This window comes from Anomaloglossus baeobatrachus, chromosome 6, assembly GCF_048569485.1.
Source record: "Anomaloglossus baeobatrachus isolate aAnoBae1 chromosome 6, aAnoBae1.hap1, whole genome shotgun sequence".
Taxonomy (NCBI): Eukaryota; Metazoa; Chordata; class Amphibia; order Anura; family Aromobatidae; genus Anomaloglossus; species Anomaloglossus baeobatrachus.
Window position 1 is genome coordinate 577,840,349 of NC_134358.1, and position 18,826 is coordinate 577,859,174.

The window sequence follows — 18,826 nt, forward strand, 5'->3', positions numbered from 1 at the left end:
CACTCTCACCTTCCTGACCGCCCAGCGGTGGCTGCTCTGTCCCTGGTTCCTGCTGCTGTCCCCCAGTGCCTGCGCACACCACACAAGCCTCCCGGGAGTGCACGAAGGGTGCGTGCTAGACATGCGCCTTTCCTTAAATGGCCAGTATGCCATGACCTAGAAGTGCCTCTCAGCATGGCTGAGAGGCTGGCAACGAGTGCTATATGTTGCTAGTTCTCAGGTCCCTTTGTGCTGCCGGTGCTGTTATTGTGCTGTTGCTGATTCCTATCTGTTCCAGTGCATCACAAGTTTGCTGCTATAAGTATCCACGTCGGCCGCTTCCACGATATCCACTGTTGTAAGTATCCTCTCCGTCCACTCCTACGATATCTGCTGCTGCTGCCGCAACTATCCACACCGGCCGCTCCTACGAGATCCACTGCTGCTGCTTCTACAACCAGAGATTGCGTCCGTGGCACAAGCAGCCGCGTTACTGTTGATCCCCTGGGGCTGCCCTGTCTGCTACCTACTAGCGTGTGTGTCTATCGCTACCTCCCGTGGCTTTAGTTAAGTCTCCATAACCATTCTAGTTTGCTCCTCCAGGCCAGTGATCGGTTCCTTTTGGTTCAGAGGATCCACTAATCCCTTACTCACCCTGCGAGCATAACAACTAACGTCTCTTGATTTATCAAACAAAGGAAACATAAGTCTGGCCTATTTAAGAACAGTTCACCTCCCCACACAAGTGGCCAGACGCTGAGCTGTCACACCATGGACATCTCCATCATTGGTCTCCTCTGGTGTGAGGCTTTGTCACCTTTACTGCGGTGACTTCAGTTGTTTCTTGTTTGTGGCTCTTTCTGTCTTAAGTTTTGTCTTAATCCTGTGAGATGCAGCTCAATGAGCTGAGATCTGGGGATGACTCTGCCATTACAGAATATTCCACTTCTTCAATGTTGCAGGATATTTTGGGTCATTGTCCGTCTGTCTGTGAAGCGCCATCCAATCGTTGCTACATTTGGCTGAATCTGAGCAAAAAGTCCTGCCCTGTGCACTTCAGAATTCATCCGGTGGCTTCTGTCTGCAGTTGCATCATCAATAACGACTAGTGCTCCAGGGCCATTATTAACGCTACATGCCTGGCCAGCACACTGCCTCCATCATCAATAACCACTAATGCTCCATGGCCATTGTTAGCCCTGCATGCCTAGCCAGCACACCACCTCCACCATGTGTTACAGAGGACTTGCTGTGCTCTGCATCATGAGCCGCTCCAAGCCTTCTCCAGACTTTCTTCTTCCATCATTCTGGTGCAGGTTGATCTTAAGCCCCCAACACACGCTTCAATATATCTCACAATCCGTCGTTGGGGTCAAGTTGTAAGTGACGCACATCCGGCATCGTTTGTGAGGTATCTGCGTGTGACATCTACGTGCGATCAGGATTGAACGCAAAACCGTTGATCGCATACACGTCGTATCTTTGTCTAGAATTGAGCGTTTTGTTGCACGAACCTAGTCAATTGTAACGTGTGACATCCCTCATACGATTTTGGTGTCTGATGCTATGTGCGCAGGTGTGCGCTCTGCACCGCAGCTTAAAAAAGGTCCGCTTCAGAGCGCAGCTGAAAAGCGCCTCACAAATGTCTGTCATTCACTAATCTCTGTCAGTCGGTCACTATCTCTGTCCCTCTCTCTCTGTCCATGTCAGTCTACCCCCTCTCCCATACTCACCGATCCCCGATCCCCGGCGCTGCACGGCGTTCACACTGCTCCGGCGGCTTTTACTGTTTTGAAAAAGCCGGCCGCCCATTAAACAATCTCGTATTCCCTGCTTTCCCCGCCCACCGGCGCCTATGATTGGTTACAGTGAGACACGCCCACCACGCTGAGTGACAGCTGTCTCAATGCACCCAATCACAGCAGCCGGTGGGCGTGTCTATACTGTGCAGTGAAATAAATAATTAAATAATTAAAAAAAACGGCGTGCGGTCCCCCCCCAATTTTAAAACCAGCCAGATAAAGCCATACGGCTGAAGGCTGGTATTCTCGGGATGGGGAGCTCCTTGTTATGGGGAGCCCCCCAGCCTAACAATATCAGCCAACAGCCGCCCAGAATTGCTGCATACATTAGATGCGACAGTTCTGGGACTGTACCCGGCTCTTCCTGATTTGCCCTGGTGCGTTGGCAAATCGGGGTAATAAGGAGTTAATGGCAGCCCATAGCTGCCAATAAGTCCTAGATTAAACATGTCAGGCGTCTCCCCGAGATACCTTCCATGATTAATCTGTAAATTACAGTAAATAAACACACACACCCGAAAAATCATTTATTAGAAATAAAAACACAAACACATTCTCTGGTTCACCACTTTAATAAGCCCGAAAAAGCCCTCCATGTCCGCCGGAATCCAGGATGCTCCAGCGTCGCATCCAGCGCTGCTGCATGGAGGTGACCGGAACTGCAGAAGACACCGCCGCTCCTGTCACCTCCACGCAGCTAATGAAGACAGCCGCGCGATCAGCTGAGCTGTCACTGAGGTTACCCACGGCCACTGCTGTATCCAGTGACAGCGGGTAACCTCAGTGACAGCTCAGCTGATCTCGCTATTCCCTTCATTAGCTGTGTGGAGGTGACAGGAGCGGCTGTGTCTGCTGCAGCTCCTGTCACCTCCATGCAGCAGCGCTGGAAGCGACGGTGGATCATCCTGGATTACGCTGGACATGGAGGGCTTTTTTGGGCTGATTAAAGTGGTGAACCAGGGTATATGTTTGTGTTTTTTATTTCTAATAAATGATTTTTCGGGTGTGTGTGTTTATTTACTGTAATTTATAGATTAATCATGGAAGGTATCTCGGGGAGACGCCTGACATGTTTAATCTAGGACTTATTGGCAGCTATGGGCTGCCATTAACTCCTTATTACCCCGATTTGCCAACGCACCAGGGCAAATCGGGAAGAGCCGGGTACAGTCCCAGAACTGTCGCATATAATGTATGCGGCAATTCTGGGCGGCTGTTGGCTGATATTGTTAGGCTGGGGGGCTCCCCATAACGTGGGGCTCCCCATCCTGAGAATACCAGCCTTCAGCCGTATGGCTATATCTGGCTGGTTTTAAAATTGGGGGGGACCGCACGCAGTTTTTTTAAATTATTTAATTATTTATTTCACTGCACAGTATAGACACGCCCACCGGCTTCTGTGATTGGGTGCAGTGTGACACCTGTCACTCAGCGTGGGGGCGTGTCTCTCTGCAACCAATCATAGGCGTCGGTGGGCGGGGAAAGCAGGGAATACGAGATTGTTTAATGGGCGGCCGGCTTTTTCAAAATAGTAAAAGCCGCCGGAGCAGTGTGAATGCCGTGCAGCACCGCGCCGGGGATCGGGGATCGGTGAGTATATGAGAGAGGGCTGCTCAATTCAGTTACTCAGGAGTTTAGCGGTCACCGGTGAGTCCTTCACAGGTGACAGCTAATCAGGGCGCGACACAGACAGAGCCGCAGCATGACAATGAAGTCAGGTGAAGTTCACCCGAGTTCATTCTGACAGTGCGGCTCTGTCTGTGTCTGCTGTCATCTGCCATTCAGCTCTGCTACATGGCTCTGTCTGTGTCTGCTGTCATCTGCCATTCAGCTCTGCTACATGGCTCTGTCTGTGTCTGCTGTCAGCGGCCATTCAGCTCTGCTACATGGCTGTCTGTGTCTGCTGTCATCTGCCATTCAGCTCTGCTACATGGCTCTGTCTGTGTCTGCTGTCACCGGCCATTCAGCTCTGCTACATGGCTGTCTGTGTCTGCTGTCATCTGCCATTCAGCTCTGCTACATGGCTCTGTCTGTGTCTGCTGTCACCGGCCATTCAGCTCTGCTACATGGCTCTGTCTTTGTCTGCTGTCATCTGCCATTCAGCTCTGCTACATGGCTGTCTGTGTCTGCTGTCAGCGGCCATTCAGCTCTGCTACATGGCTGTCTGTGTCTGCTGTCATCTGCCATTCAGCTCTGCTACATGGCTGTCTGTGTCTGCTGTCATCTGCCATTCAGCTCTGCTACATGGCTGTCTGTGTCTGCTGTCAGCGGCCATTCAGCTCTGCTACATGGCTGTCTGTGTCTGCTGTCATCTGCCATTCAGCTCTGCTACATGGCTGTCTGTGTCTGCTGTCAGCGGCCATTCAGCTCTGCTACATGGCTGTCTGTGTCTGCTGTCATCTGCCATTCAGCTCTGCTACATGGCTGTCTGTGTCTGCTGTCATCTGCCATTCAGCTCTGCTACATGGCTGTCTGTGTCTGCTGTTAGCGGCCATGTAGCAGAGCTGAATGGCAGATGACATAGTAAAAACGCATCCCTACACATTACACACGCTTGGCAAGTCAATAAATAAAAAAAAAAAAAAGGTGCCCAATGCATACGTCACAGATCACATGATCTAAAGGATCGCACACAAAATTGATCAATTTAACATAGACTACTAACGCACGTGTCACAGCAAATGAACGACCTACGTGCGATCTCATAAGATCACCTATGCGACCTGGGCGTGTCACATCGCATACGAGATCGCACACCTAATTGCAACGTGTAAAGCTGGCTTTTAGTCTCATCCGTCCTCTGCTGCTTTCCCATAACTGAGCGGTTTCTTTAGATGTTTTTGGTAAAGTCTAATCTGGCCTTTCTATTTTCTGCTGTCACTGAGCTGCGGTGAACTCATGACGTCACTGCCCACGGCGGTTCTCACACTACCTTGTGCCTGCTGTGAGCTGCAGCCTGAGAGTCGGCAGTGGCTGCTGTTCCAGCCTGTGGGGTTCGTTTTCTGAACGTTCTTCATAGGCTGGGACACTGAGTCTGAGAACGTCGTGTGACCCCCTTACTGGATTTTGGCAAACTAGATAAGGGTTTTCACGGGAAATAAATTGGTTAAAGAGGGGGTCTCTTGTCTTTATTTCTTTACTGATTCTCTCCTTCTGTCTTTCAGGTTGGCTTTGGAGGAACGTTGTGGGACCTCTTTGTGGATTACGGCAGAACTTAAATGAGAGGGCTGTGTTTGGGGGGGTTATTAAAAATATTTTTTTTTTTTGGGACCATTTACAACTACTGGATTAGTAATGTCTGATACACATCCACCTATTACTAATAACAGAGCTTGATGCCAGCTGGCAACCCACAGCTGGTATCAACCCCATATATTACCCGATTGCTAATGCACCAGGGCATTGGGAAGAGCAGAAGTGAAGTGCCAGGATTCGTGCATTTAATGAATGCGCCACTTCTGGAGTGGCTGCGGCCTGCTATTTTTAGGCTGGAGAGAGCCCAATAATAATGGGCCTCCCAATATCAGACCCAAGCTGTCAGTTTCACCTTGGCTGGTGATCCAATTTGGGGGGGCCCTCATGTTTTTTTAAAAATTATTTATTTAATAATTCCAAGCAACAGCATGGGGTGACCTCTGTTTTGGATTACCAGCCAAGGTAAAGCTGCCGGCTGCAGTTTGCAGGCTCCAGCTATCTGCTTCACCTTACCTGGCTACCAAAAATAGGAGGGACACAATGTCATTCTTTAAAATTTTTTATTGAATATGTGGCTAAAAAAAAAGACTAAGCACCCTTTAGTGCCACATGAAAGGCAAAGGGTGCAAGCTTACAATATACAGGGGGGGGGGGGCATTATGTGTATATGTATGTATCTATGTATTATCTATTTATCATCTATCTATTATCCATTCATCTATCTATTAATCTATTTTTCTATCTAACTTTTGACAATATGTAAAACTCCCTGTTAAAAACGGATCGTGCACGCATGTCCATGGGCAGTCTGTGTGCCGCATGTTTTTCTTGCACCCATTGACTTGGTACGCAGCATGCCGCGATTTGCACCGCATGCCAATTTTGCAGATATGCACTGCTCTTGTGATGGGTGTACCACAGGTGACAGTTTTGTGGCATCCGCCTATAGAAGGTCGCAGCATTTGGCAAACTGTTCCCTAACCTTCTATTATTCCTGTTTGGTGTATTTAGTATCCTATGTATGTCTTTCGCTTGGTTTTCATCCCTTTCCCTTTAGGACCCTGTGGAGTTCCTCACCTTTTCAGCTGTTAATCATCAGTACTTCCCTTGTTGTCCTTTATATTCCCTCATTCCCCCTTACTCTGTGCTGATGATAGGTCTAATACCCTTAACAAGTCTTCCGTGCCAGCAGTCGCTTTTGTGCTTCCCCTGTGACAGCTCTATTGTTTAGCATTGGAGCGAGTGCAGTGTGATTTTTTTTTTTCTCGTATTGCTCTTGCAGATTTTCTACGCAGACGTGATTGAACCTTTATGGTGGATTCTGGAACATGACTTCCCAGAGCTTGATCTTCATTTGGGGGATGTTGTACTCTTTCTTCATCATGGAAAGTATTGTGCGATCATTCATCTTCTGGGATGTCCAGGCCTTGTTCAGTTCCCGGTTCACCAGCGCACTCTTTTTCTTTTTTTTTGCAGAATGTCCAAACTGTTGATTTGATTTATGCTCTCTGATGGTTTTCGTCTTTATTTCAGCCTAATGAAGGTCGGTTTCTCTGCTTCTGACCACATGTTGTGGGTTCACAGCAACAGCACCAAACGCAAATGCCGCACCTGGAATCAGCGCCAGACCTTTTACTTCCTTAATGGATGATGAGGGAATTTCCCATGAGCTCAGAGAAGAGCTTCTGAGAGACATATCTAAGAGCCCAAAATAACCTTTTTAGAGGGCACCACCCATGGGATAAAATAATCCACTGTATACTTTTTATAATTTAGGGATCACCCCAACACACCATAAATATCATGAGGAAAAGAGAAGAAAGAGGGTGCGTATAATTGAGGGATACATCTTAGGCTAGGTTCACATTTACGTTGTTTTGCATCAGTCACAATCCGCCGCTTTGATAAACAATGCAATCCATTTGGCGGATTCCGTTGTTTCCCATAGACTTACATGAGCGGCAGATTGTGACTGACGACGCTGCGTTGCATCCTCCGCCCGACTGATCAGTTGTGGAATGACTGACCGTTGGGCGGCAGGAACGCAAAGTGTAACTTTTTTTGCAGCGGAATCCTTAGGATTTCACTGCACATGCTCTCTCTTGGCAGCCGAACAATCAGCTGATCGCCCGGCGGCCGCCTTCTGTGAGCGATCAGCTGATCACCCGGCGGCCGGCTGTTGTGAGCGATCAGCTGATCACCCGGCGGCCGGCTGTTGTGAGCGATCAGCTGATTGGCTGGCTAATGAGAGCGATCAACTGATCACCCGGCGGCCGGGTGCTGTGAACGATCAGCTGATCTCCCGGCGGCCGGCTAATGAGAGCGATCAGCTGATCTCCCAGCGGCCGGCTAATGAGAGAGATCAGCTGATCTCCCAGCGGCCGGCTAATGAGAGAGATCAGCTGATCACCCGGCGGCCGGCTAATGAGAGAGATCAGCTGATCTCCCAGCGGCCGGCTAATGAGAGCGATCAGCTGATCTCCCAGCGGCCGGCTAATGAGAGCGATCAGCTGATCTCCCAGCGGCCGGCTAATGAGAGAGATCAGCTAATCACCCGGCGGCCGGCTAATGAGAGAGATCAGCTGATCTCCCAGCGGCCGGCTAATGAGAGCGATCAGCTGATCACCCGGCGGCCGGCAAATGAGAGAGATCAGCTGATCACCCGGCGGCCGGCTAATGAGAGAGATCAGCTGATCTCCCAGCGGCCGGCTAATGAGAGAGATCAGCTGATCACCCAGCGGCCGGCTAATGAGAGAGATCAGCTGATCTCCCAGCGGCCGGCTAATGAGAGAGATCAGCTGATCACCCGGCGGCCGGCAAATGAGAGAGATCAGCTGATCACCCGGCGGCCGGCTAATGAGAGAGATCAGCTGATCTCCCAGCGGCCGGCTAATGAGAGAGATTAGCTGATCACCCGGTGGCCGGCTAATGAGAGAGATCAGCCGATCGCCCGGTGGCCGGCTAATGAGAGCGATCAGCTGATCTCCCAGCGGCCGGCTAATGAGAGAGATCAGCTGATCACCCGGCGGCCGGCTAATGAGAGAGATCAGCTGATCTCCCAGCGGCCGGCTAATGAGAGCGATCAGCTGATCTCCCAGCGGCCGGCTAATGAGAGAGATCAGCTGATCTCCCAGCGGCCGGCTAATGAGAGCGATCAGCTGATCTCCCAGCGGCCGGCTAATGAGAGAGATCAGCTGATCACCCGGCGGCCGGCTAATGAGAGAGATCAGCTGATCTCTCAGCGGCCTGCTAATGAGAGCGATCAGCTGATCTCCCAGCGGCCGGCTAATGAGAGCGATCAGCTGATCTCCCAGCGGCCGGCTAATGAGAGAGATCAGCTGATCACCCGGCGGCCGGCTAATGAGAGCGATCAGCTGATCTCCCAGCGGCCGGCTAATGAGAGAGATCAGCTGATCACCCGGCGGCCGGCTAATGAGAGATCAGCTGATTGCTCTCTCGCTCTCGTTTTACAGCGGAATCCGCTTTCAATTCCAATTCTTGTCATCCGTTGTACAACGCATGTGATTGATGCAAAACAACAGAAATGTGAATCTAGCCTTATTTCCAAATTTACAGTCTTTTAGTAACAATGAGAAAAACAACAATACACACTATTAAAAACATTGGAAAGGCATGAAAAAGCCTCCCTTGTAGCTTGGGCCCTAAAGGGAACAAATCCCCTGTCCTCATATCTGACAACACTCACAATATTAACGAGCCGTAATTCCTAACCGCGGCCTCCAATTACAGCTGAGCCGGCACCAGAAGCCCAGATTGTTATATGGAATAAAAAATGCCAAAACTCGTGTCACTGTCCAGATATTTCCGGGTGTAACTATATACACCGCGTGCAGAATTATTAGGCACGTTGTACTTTAGAGGATTTTTTTATTATTGATCAACAACTATGTTCTCAATCACCCAAAATACTCATAAATATCAAAGCTTAATATCTTTGGCAGTTGTAGGGGTTAATATTTTGGTAGTTGGAGGGGTTTTTAGATTTGGCTTCTTAGGAGGATCTGTTTGTGCAGGTGACTATTACTGTGCAGAATTATTAGGCAACTTAATAAAAACCCAATCTATTCCCATCTCACTTGTTTATTGTCACCAGGAAACCAATATAACTGCACAAAATGTAGAAATAAACATTTCTGACATGCAAAAACAAACCCAAAAAGAGTGCCCAATATACAGTGCCTACAAGTAGTATTCAACCCCCTGCATATTTAGCAGGTTTCCACATTCGGAATAACTTGGCATTGTGACATTTGGACTGTAGATCAGCCTGGAAGTGTGAAATGCAGCAAAAAAGAAGGTTATTTCTTTTTTTATTTAAATTGTGAAAAGTTTATTCAGAGGTCATTTATTATTCAACCCCTCAAACCACCAGAATTCTGTTTGGTTCCCCTAAAGTATTAAGAAGTATTTCAGGCACAAAGAACAATGAGCTTCACATGTTTGGATTAATTATCTCTTTTTCCAGCCTTTTCTGACTAATTAAGACCCTCCCCAAACTTGTGAACAGCACTCATACTTGGTCAACATGGGAAAGACAAAGGAGCATTCCAAGGCCATCAGAGACAAGATCGTGGAGGGTCACAAGGCTGGCAAGGGGGACAAAACCCTTTCCAAGGAGTTGGGCCTACCTGTCTCCACTGTTGGGAGCATCATCCGGAAGTAGAAGGCTTATGGAACTACTGTTAGCCTTCCACGGCCTGGACAGCCTTTGAAAGTTTCCACCCGTGCCGAGGCCAGGCTTGTCCGAAGAGTCAAGGCTAACCCAAGGACAACAAGGAAGGAGCTCCGGGAAGATCTCATAGCAGTGGGGACATTGGTTTCAGTCAATACCATAAGTAACGTACTCCACCGCAATGGTCTCCGTTCCAGACGAGCCCGTAAGGTACCTTTACTTTCAAAGCGTCATGTCAAGGCTCGTCTACAGTTTGCTCATGATCACTTGGAGGACTCTGAGACAGACTGGTTCAAGGTTCTCTGGTCTGATGAGACCAAGATCGAGATCTTTGGTGCCAACCACACACGTGACGTTTGGAGACTGGATGGCACTGCATACAACCCCAAGAATACCATCCCTAGAGTCAAGCATGGTGGTGGCAGCATCATGCTGTGGGGCTGTTTCTCAGCCAAGGAGCCTGGCCATCTGGTCCGCATCCATGGGAAGATGGATAGCACGGCCTACCTGGAGATTTTGGCCAAGAACCTCCGCTCCTCCATCAAGGATCTTAAGATGGGTCGTCATTTCATCTTCCAACAAGACAACGACCCAAAGCACACAGCCAAGAAAACCAAGGCCTGGTTCAAGAGGGAAAAAATCAAGGTGTTGCAGTGGCCTAGTCAGTCTCCTGACCTTAACCCAATTGAAAACTTGTGGAAGGAGCTCAAGATTAAAGTCCACATGAGACACCCAAAGAACCTAGATAACTTGGAGAAGATCTGCATGGAGGAGTGGGCCAAGATAACTCCAGAGACCTGTGCCGGCCTGATCAGGTCTTATAAAAGACGATTATTAGCTGTAATTGCAAACAAGGGTTATTCCACAAAATATTAAACCTAGGGGTTGAATAATGAGGATCATTACCAGGATGGGGTACCTTAGTAGAGAATTTGGGGACATTACCCCATAACAGTGTCAGCAGCAGATCCTCGCCCCATAACAGTGTGTCATGACCACATTTTTTGCTTAAAGTTTTATTTTCCCATTTTCCTCCTCTAAAACCAGGGTGCGTCTTATAGTCTGGTGCGTCTTATAGTCCGAAAAATACGGTATTTGCATCTTATCAAACCTGCTAAATCTGCAGGGGGTTGAAGACTACTTGTAGGCACTGTATATATATATATATATATATATATATATATATATATAGCCCCCTTTCTTTCTGATGACCCTCAGCAGCGACCATCCATAGATTCTGTCATTGCTTGATCTGTTTACCATCAACTTTTATGTTGAAAATTTATTAAAATTTAACTGAGCAACATAACTTGTTGGTTTGTAAGATTTATGCATCTGTTAATAAATCCTGCTCTTGTTTGAAGTTTGCAGGCTCTAACTTACCGTATTTTTCGGACCATAAGACGCACTTTTTTTCCCCCAAATGTTGGGGGAAAGTTGGGGGTGCGTCTTATGGTCTGACTATAGGGCTGCGGCTGGGAATGAGGGTGCTGCGGGTCATCGGGGGCACGGGCAGGCAGCAGCAGCGCCTGCCGTGACCACGTGGGCCCGCTCATTACATATGCACGCTATCCTCCTGCCCATTTCTCAGTGCAGAAGCCGGCGCTGACAGGTGGGCGGGAGGACGAGCGGGAACGCGCGCATAGTAAAGAGCCGGCCGCATGATCACCCCTGGCAATTACAGCCTGGAGTGATCATGTGCGGCTGTATTCACTGCCCCCCGCGCGTCATTACCAGCGCGGGGTGCAGTGAATCAGTACACTCACCCGTCCCCGTGTGTGGAGCCGCCCCCCTGCTGCACGCGATGTCTTCCTGTCTGTGCCGGTCAGCTGATCTGTGCTGAGCTGGTCAGCTGATCGGCACAGACAGGAAGACATCGCGATGCTGCAGGGGAACGGCTCCACACACACAGATCAGCGTGCCAGAGAGGAAGAAGATCGGTGCTGGAGGGAGTGAGGAAAAGGTGAGTATAAACGTTTATTTTTTTCTCTGTGCTATAGGATACAGGCCATATACCAGGATGGTATATGAGCACGATGGGGGCATATAGCAGGATGGGAGTATGTGAACAGGCAGGATGGGGGTATATGAACAGGATGGGGGGTATGTGAACAGGATGGGGGGTATATGAACAGGATGGGGGTATATGAACAGGATGGAGGTATATGAACAGGATGGGAGTATATGAGCAGGCAGTATGGGGGTATATGAGAAGGATGGGAGTATATGAGCAGGCAGTATGGGGGTATATGAACAGGATGGGGGCATATAGCAGGATGGGGGGTATATGAACAGGATGGGGGTATATGAACAGGATGGGGGGTATATGAACAGGATGGGGGTATATGAACAGGATGGGGGTATATGAGCAGGATGGGAGTATATGAGCAGGCAGGATGGGGGTATATGAACAGGATGGGGGTATATGAGCAGGCAGGATGGGGGTATATGAACAGGATGGATGGGGGAATATGAGCAGGATGGATGGGGGGTATACCAATAGGATGGGGGTATATCAATAGGATCGGGGTATATGAACAGGATGGGGTATATGAACAGGATGGGAGTATATGAGCAGGATGGGGGAATATGAGCAGGATGCTGGTATAGGAGCAGGATGGGGGTTTATAGCAGGATCATATACAAGGCAGGAGGATCATTACCAGGATGGGGTACCTTAGTAGAGAATTTGGGGACATTACCCCATAACAGTGTCAGCAGCAGATCCTCGCCCCATAACAGTGTGTCATGACCACATTTTTTGCTTAAAGTTTTATTTTCCCATTTTCCTCCTCTAAAACCAGGGTGCGTCTTATAGTCCGGTGCGTCTTATAGTCCGAAAAATACGGTATTTGCATCTTATCAAACCTGCTAAATCTGCAGGGGGTTGAAGACTACTTGTAGGCACTGTATATATATATATATATATATATATATAGCCCCCTTTCTTTCTGATGACCCTCAGCAGCGACCATCCATAGATTCTGTCATTGCTTGATCTGTTTACCACCAACATTGCGTGCAGCAGCCACCACAGCCTCCAGACACCACAGCCCCCAGCCACCGCAGCCTCCAGCCACCGCAGCCTCCAGCCACCGCAGCCTCCAGCCACCGCAGCCTCCAGCCACCGCAGCCTCCAGCCACCACAGCCTCCAGCCACCACAGCCTCCAGCCACCACAGCCTCCAGACACTGCTCCCAGAGGTGGACTGTTTTCCCTCCCTGTAGAGCTCACATTTTATGAGGGACCACAGGTTCTCTATGGGGTTCAGATCAGGGGAACAAGGGGGCCATGTCATTATTTTTTTCTCTTTTAGACCTTTACTGGCCAGACACGCTGTGGAGTAGTTGGATGCATGTGATGGAGCATTGTCCTGCAGGAAAATCATGTTTTTCTTGAACGATAGCGACTTCTTCCTGTACCACTGCTTGAAGAAGTTGTCTTCCAGAAACTGGCAGTAGGTCTGAGAGTTGAGCTTCACTCAATCCTCAACTCGAAAAGGTCCCACAAGTTGATCTTTGATGATCCCAGCCCATACCAGTGCCCACCTCCACCTCCACCTTGCTGGCGTCTGAGTCGGAGTGGAGCCCTCTGCTCTTTACTGATCCAGCCTCTGGCCCATCCATCTGCCCATCAAGAGCCACTCTCATCTCATCAGTCCATAAAACCTGTGAAGAATCAGTCTTCAGATATTTCTTGGCCCGATCTTGAGGTTTTATCTTACGTTTCTTGGTCAGAGGTGGTGGTTTTCAGCCTTCCTTACCTTGGCCTGTCCCTGAGTGTGGCGCACCTTGTGCTTTTTGATACTCCAGTAACGTTGCAGCTCTGAAATATGGCCAAACTGGTGGCAAATGGCATCTTGGCAGCTTCACGCTTGATTTTCCTCAATTCATGGGCAGTTATTTTGCACCTTTTTTGCCCAACACACTTCTTGCGACCCTGTTGGCCATTTGCCATGAAACGCTTGATTGTTCGGTTATCACGCTTCAGAAGTTTGGCAATTTCCAGACTGTGGCGTCCCTCCGCAAGACATCTCACAATATGAACTTTTCAGAGCCCGTCACAACTCTCTTCTGACCCATTCTGCCAAAGGAAAGGAAGTTGCCTAATAATTATGCACCCCTTATATATGGTGTTGATGTCATTACACCGCACCCCCCTCATTACAGAGATGCACATCACCGGAGTTACTTCATTGGTAGTTGGCTCTCAGTCTATACAGCTTGGAGTAGGACGACATGTATAACAAGTGTCATGGGAGCAAAATACGCATTTGCCTAATAATTCTGCACACGGTGTATGATTAGTGGAGCGTTATAAGAGGAGCTGATATCAGTCACATATGTAATGTCTGGAGGTTATATCAGCACTGGAGCGTTATAAGAGGGGCTGATATCAGTCACATATGTAATGTCTGGAGGTTATATCAGCACTGGAGGTTTGTGAGTTATAGTAGGGATCACGGGGAGGTTTCTGCTCTTCCTGTCATTCATCCCAATAAAGATCTCTATAGTCAGCTGATAGGGGCTGACAGAGAGTAATTGGTTGTAGTCACCTGTTCATACGCCGCCTCTTTAATCTCACTGCAGTGAACAGGATGTGGGCCTTGTGATCGCACTGTGTAGCTAGCTCTGTGGACAGCAGTGCCCCCTGTGGACAGGTGTTGTATTGCGGGAGGACTGAGCACAGCAGATGAGAGCAGTAGTACGTACCTAATAGGGATGATTGTCTCTGCGATGGCCGACTCTGTCTGGGTTTCTGAGGAACTGACCTCAGGATGAGCTTCTGTAGATTCACTGACAACTGGCGGCCTGGAGGCTTCATCTAAGAAACAGGAGAGGTGTCAAACATCGTGACCACCCCGATTATACAGCAGAACGCCGAAATCAGGAGCCCCCCCAATCCTCTGTTTCCTCCTATAAGATCAGAGCTCTCCTCTCCTGAAATACTCTGTGCTGCTGGGTCCTGCTCCTTCCTCTATGTATCTCTGTGACCTCCTAGAAGATCAGCGTTCTCCTCTCCTGAAATACTCTGTGCTGCTGGTACCTGCTCCTTCCTCTATGTATCTCTGTGTCCTCCTATAAGATCAGCGCTCTCCTCTCCTGAAATACTCTGTGCTGCTGGGACCTGCTCCTTCCTCTATGTATCTCTGTGACCTCCTAGAAGATCAGCGCTCTCTTCTCCTGAAATACTCTGTGCTGCTGGGACCTGCTACTTCCTCTATGTATCTCTGTGTACGCCTATAAGATCAGCGCTCTCCTCTCCTGAAATACTCTGTGCTGCTGGGTCCTGCTCCTTCCTCTATGTATCTCTGTGTACTCCTATAAGATCAGCGCTCTCCTCTCCTGAAATACTCTGTGCTGCTGGGACCTGCTCCTTCCTCTATGTATCTCTGTATCCTCCTATAAGATCAGCACTCTCCTCTCCTGAAATACTCTGTGCTGCTGGGACCTGCTCCTTCCTCTATGTATCTCTGTGTACTCCTATAAGATCAGCGCTCTCCTCTCCTGAAATACTCTGTGCTGCTGGGACCTGCTCCTTCCTCTATGTATCTCTGTGTCCTCCTATAAGATCAGCGCTCTCCTCTCCTGAAATACTCTGTGCTGCTGGGACCTGCTCCTTCCTCTATGTATCTCTGTGTACTCCTATAAGATCAGCGCTCTCCTCTCCTGAAATACTCTGTGCTGCTGGGACCTGCTCCTTCCTCTATGTATCTCTGTGACCTCCTATAAGATCAGAGCTCTCCTCTCCTGAAATACTCTGTGCTGCTGGGACCTGCTCCTTTCTCTGTATTTCTGTGTCCTCCTATAAGTTCAGTGCTCTCCTCTCCTGAAATACTCTGTGCTGCTGGGACCTGCTCCTTCCTCTATGTATCTCTGTGACCTCCTATAAGATCAGTACTCTCCTCTCCTGAAATACTCTGTGCTGCTGGGACCTGCTCCTTCCTCTGTGTCCTCCTATAAGATCAGTGCTCTCCTCTCCTGAAATACTCTGTGCTGCGCTGCTGGGACCTGCTCCTTCCTCTGTGTATCTGTGTCGCCTCCTCTCCTGACATCCTCTGTGCTGCGGGCACTTACCAGGCGTGGCATGTTCGGGTGTCTGGGTGTCGACGTCTCGGAATATGTCCGCTTCCCGTTGCCCCTTGTGGGTGTGCGGCTCGGCACTGTTTGGGGTCCCCATGCTCGCTGCCCACGCTTCTTGGGGTACAGGGGAGCTCAGCCTCCTCAGGACGTGTCGGATCTCCCGGTGTGCTCGCTGCAGAGACGCTCGGATACAATCGTTCCATTCAGCTTCGCCCCCTATAGATTTCAGCAAAAAGTTATGTGATGCTGCAACGCAGCGCCGACCGGTGTCACGTGACTGGCGGGAGACACCATCCACCACCACAAGCACTGACTGCCGCGCCTCCGACATCTCCTGCTGCTATTGGCTGAGGTGTCATCGCACTGACTTCCTGTCTGCCCCCACTCCACCAATCAGAGAGCTTCTGAGGGCCAAAAATGGGAGGAAGCAAAAAAGACATTGTAACATTCTATCCCCCCAGCCTGTATCATATTGCAATCAGGCTTCAGCCGTAGCTATTGTCCTTGATTTGGTGGGGGTTGCATATATATTGTTCTCCTCTGCAGGGGGCTTGCCTAGTACACAATCTCTGGAGGCTGTGTCTAGGAACCCTTTTCTAGCTACAAGTAGCAAATGTTAAGGGGGTGGATCTAAGGAGGGGTGGGAGATTCAGCCCCATGTTTTAGTTGTTAGTTATGCTTTGTTGAGTGAAGGGTGAGGACCTGTGCTAAGGCCGGCTCCTTATCGCCCGTACATGGACGATTGGACTTTGAGGACTTTTGCATTCTCCTTGGCGCCCCCGGACCTATTTCCTTTGTGTGGACTCTAAAGAACCATTTTAATATTGCATGTTTTATGCTCCCTGCCTCATTAAATCTTCTTGGATTGTTCCTTGGCCTGGCGTCCCTTACTGCTCTGTCGCATACCCCGTCACAAACTGGTGGCAGCGTCGGGATCAGAGCAGAAAGAATGGAGGACAACGGCCCATTAACATCTGGAATCAGAACCTCAGAGTACAAGAACTGGACTGTGGTGAGCCTACAAACAATGGCCCATGAATTAGGAGTCGGTTACAAAGGACTCTCTAAGGAGCAACTAATTGAGGCTTTGGAAAACGCTTGCCTGCAAGATGGCACCGAGGAACAATTTCCACAGCAAGGGGAGGAAAGGCGGGAGCTGGAGGTAAATACCCAAAAAAGTCAGTGGGTTGTGTGGTATGAGGAGGAGATGGCACTGCTTGGAGATGAGGCCACCATAGAAGATAAGAGGGAGGCTATTCGCGGAGCTAAGGAGATGGCATTGCTGGAGAGGAGGCTTGCTGTGAAAGCAGCTAGAGGCTCCAGACAGACGGTAACCACAGCACCCACTATGAGGGAATTCTCCAGAGTGTCCCGCAAGGACTTTAAGCCATGTAATGAAGCTGCAGGCGACATTGAGGGCTTCTTCCAGGACTTTGAGCATCAGTGCCGATTAATCGAAGTCCCAGAAAGAGAGCGAGTCAGACACCTGGTGGGCCTCTTGGAGGGTGGAGCTGCCGACGCCTATAGAGCTATAGACCCTCAGTGAAATTGTGAGTATGGGGAGATAAAACAGACCATTCTGGAACATTATGCCGTGACCCCAGATACTTATAGGCCTAAAGCCTGCTTTACATGGTACGATCGATTGTGCGATTTCACAATCGATCGTACCCGCCCCTGTCCTTTCTGCGTCACGGGCAAATCGCTGCCCGTGTCGCACAAAGTCAGTAACCCCCGTCACACATACTTACCTCTCGTGCGACCTCGCTGTGGGCGGCGAACGTCCACTTCCTGAAGTGGGAGGGACGTTTGGCGTCACAGCGACGTCACACGGCCGCCGGCCAATAGAAGCGGAGGGGCGGAGATGAGCAGGATGTAAACATCCCGCCCACCTCCTTCCTTCCACATAGAGCCGGCGGCGGCCGCGGGAGGCAGGTGAGCTGGTCATCGTTCCCGTGGTGTCACACGGAGCGGCGTGTGCTACCACGGAAACGATGATCAACCAAATTAAACGATATTATGGAACCTAACGAGCAGTACCCGACTCACGATTTGTGAGCGATACTGCGTCGCTAGGAGGTGTCACACAGGCCGGCATCGCCAGCGATGCCGGATGTGCGTCACAAAAACCGTGACCCCGACGATCTATCGCACGATAGATTGTCTGGTGTAAAGCAGCCTTTAGTTCCATACGTTAGCCTGTGATGGAGAAGTGTCTTACAAGATGTTTGCCCACAGACTGAAACAAGTATGCCATCGCTGGCTGGAGGGAGAGGGGGCCTTAACTTGGGAGACCTTCCTCCAGGTCATCCTGAAAGAGCAGTTCTATGCCAGGTTTCCTAGTGAGATCCGGGAATGGGTGCGCGAGAGGAGACCAGAGACAGTGGAACAAGCTGCTGCTCTAGCTGATGAGGTGCTCACCATCAAGCCTCAATGGAAAAGGCTACTAGTCGGTGACAAAAAACTACCAGCTCCCCAACACCAGTGGTCCCTTGTCCTTTGGCCTCCAATGTTCACCGTCCCAATAGACTACCAACACGTGGCAGACCCCGTGTGAATGTGCCTCCTACTACTCCTACCTCCTCTTTGGGAGTACGACGTGGAGAAAGACTCATAGAACACAGATGTTATCGATGTGGGCAGCTGGGTCATCTGCAAGCTCACTGTCCAGGTGCTCAGAGGCAAAACAGTTACAGACCCCCTTTGCCCGTTCATTATCTACAGACACCCTCAAAAGGAGAAGAGCTGGATTCATTCCCTGATAATTTGCCAAGTGACTCTGATATGTTGACTTCCCTACCAGGAGTCTATGGGGTGCGAGCCACAGCCGCCCGTTCTTCTGATCTTCAGCATAAACATCTACAGGAGGTCGTGCAGGATGGCCAAAAAGTTGTTGGCTTTCGTGACACTGGGGCTTTTCTCACCATCGCAGATCCCCGAGTAATTCAACCAGAAGCAGTGCAAAAGGGACCAGGAATTGCTATTGAATTGGCAGGAGGTACTCAAAGATACATTGCAAGAGCGAGTGTGACCCTGGATTATGGCTTTGGAGCAAAACAATGCACGATTGGTCT

The 18,826-nt window shown here is 49.7% G+C and overlaps 1 protein-coding gene across 18 annotated transcripts in view; it reads right to left on the reverse strand.

Annotated features, from left to right (window-relative positions):
- OBSCN (obscurin, cytoskeletal calmodulin and titin-interacting RhoGEF) overlaps positions 1–18,826 on the reverse strand; it is an 882,373-nt gene that overhangs the window by 173,692 nt on the left and 689,855 nt on the right. For all 18 annotated transcript variants that reach the window (XM_075315914.1, XM_075315911.1, XM_075315913.1 and 15 more), the window contains 2 exons: positions 15,747–15,968; positions 14,382–14,493 (listed from right to left, as the gene is read on the reverse strand). In XM_075315914.1, the coding sequence (XP_075172029.1) occupies positions 14,382–14,493; positions 15,747–15,968 (334 nt within the window). The remainder of the gene's footprint in view (positions 1–14,381; positions 14,494–15,746; positions 15,969–18,826) is intronic.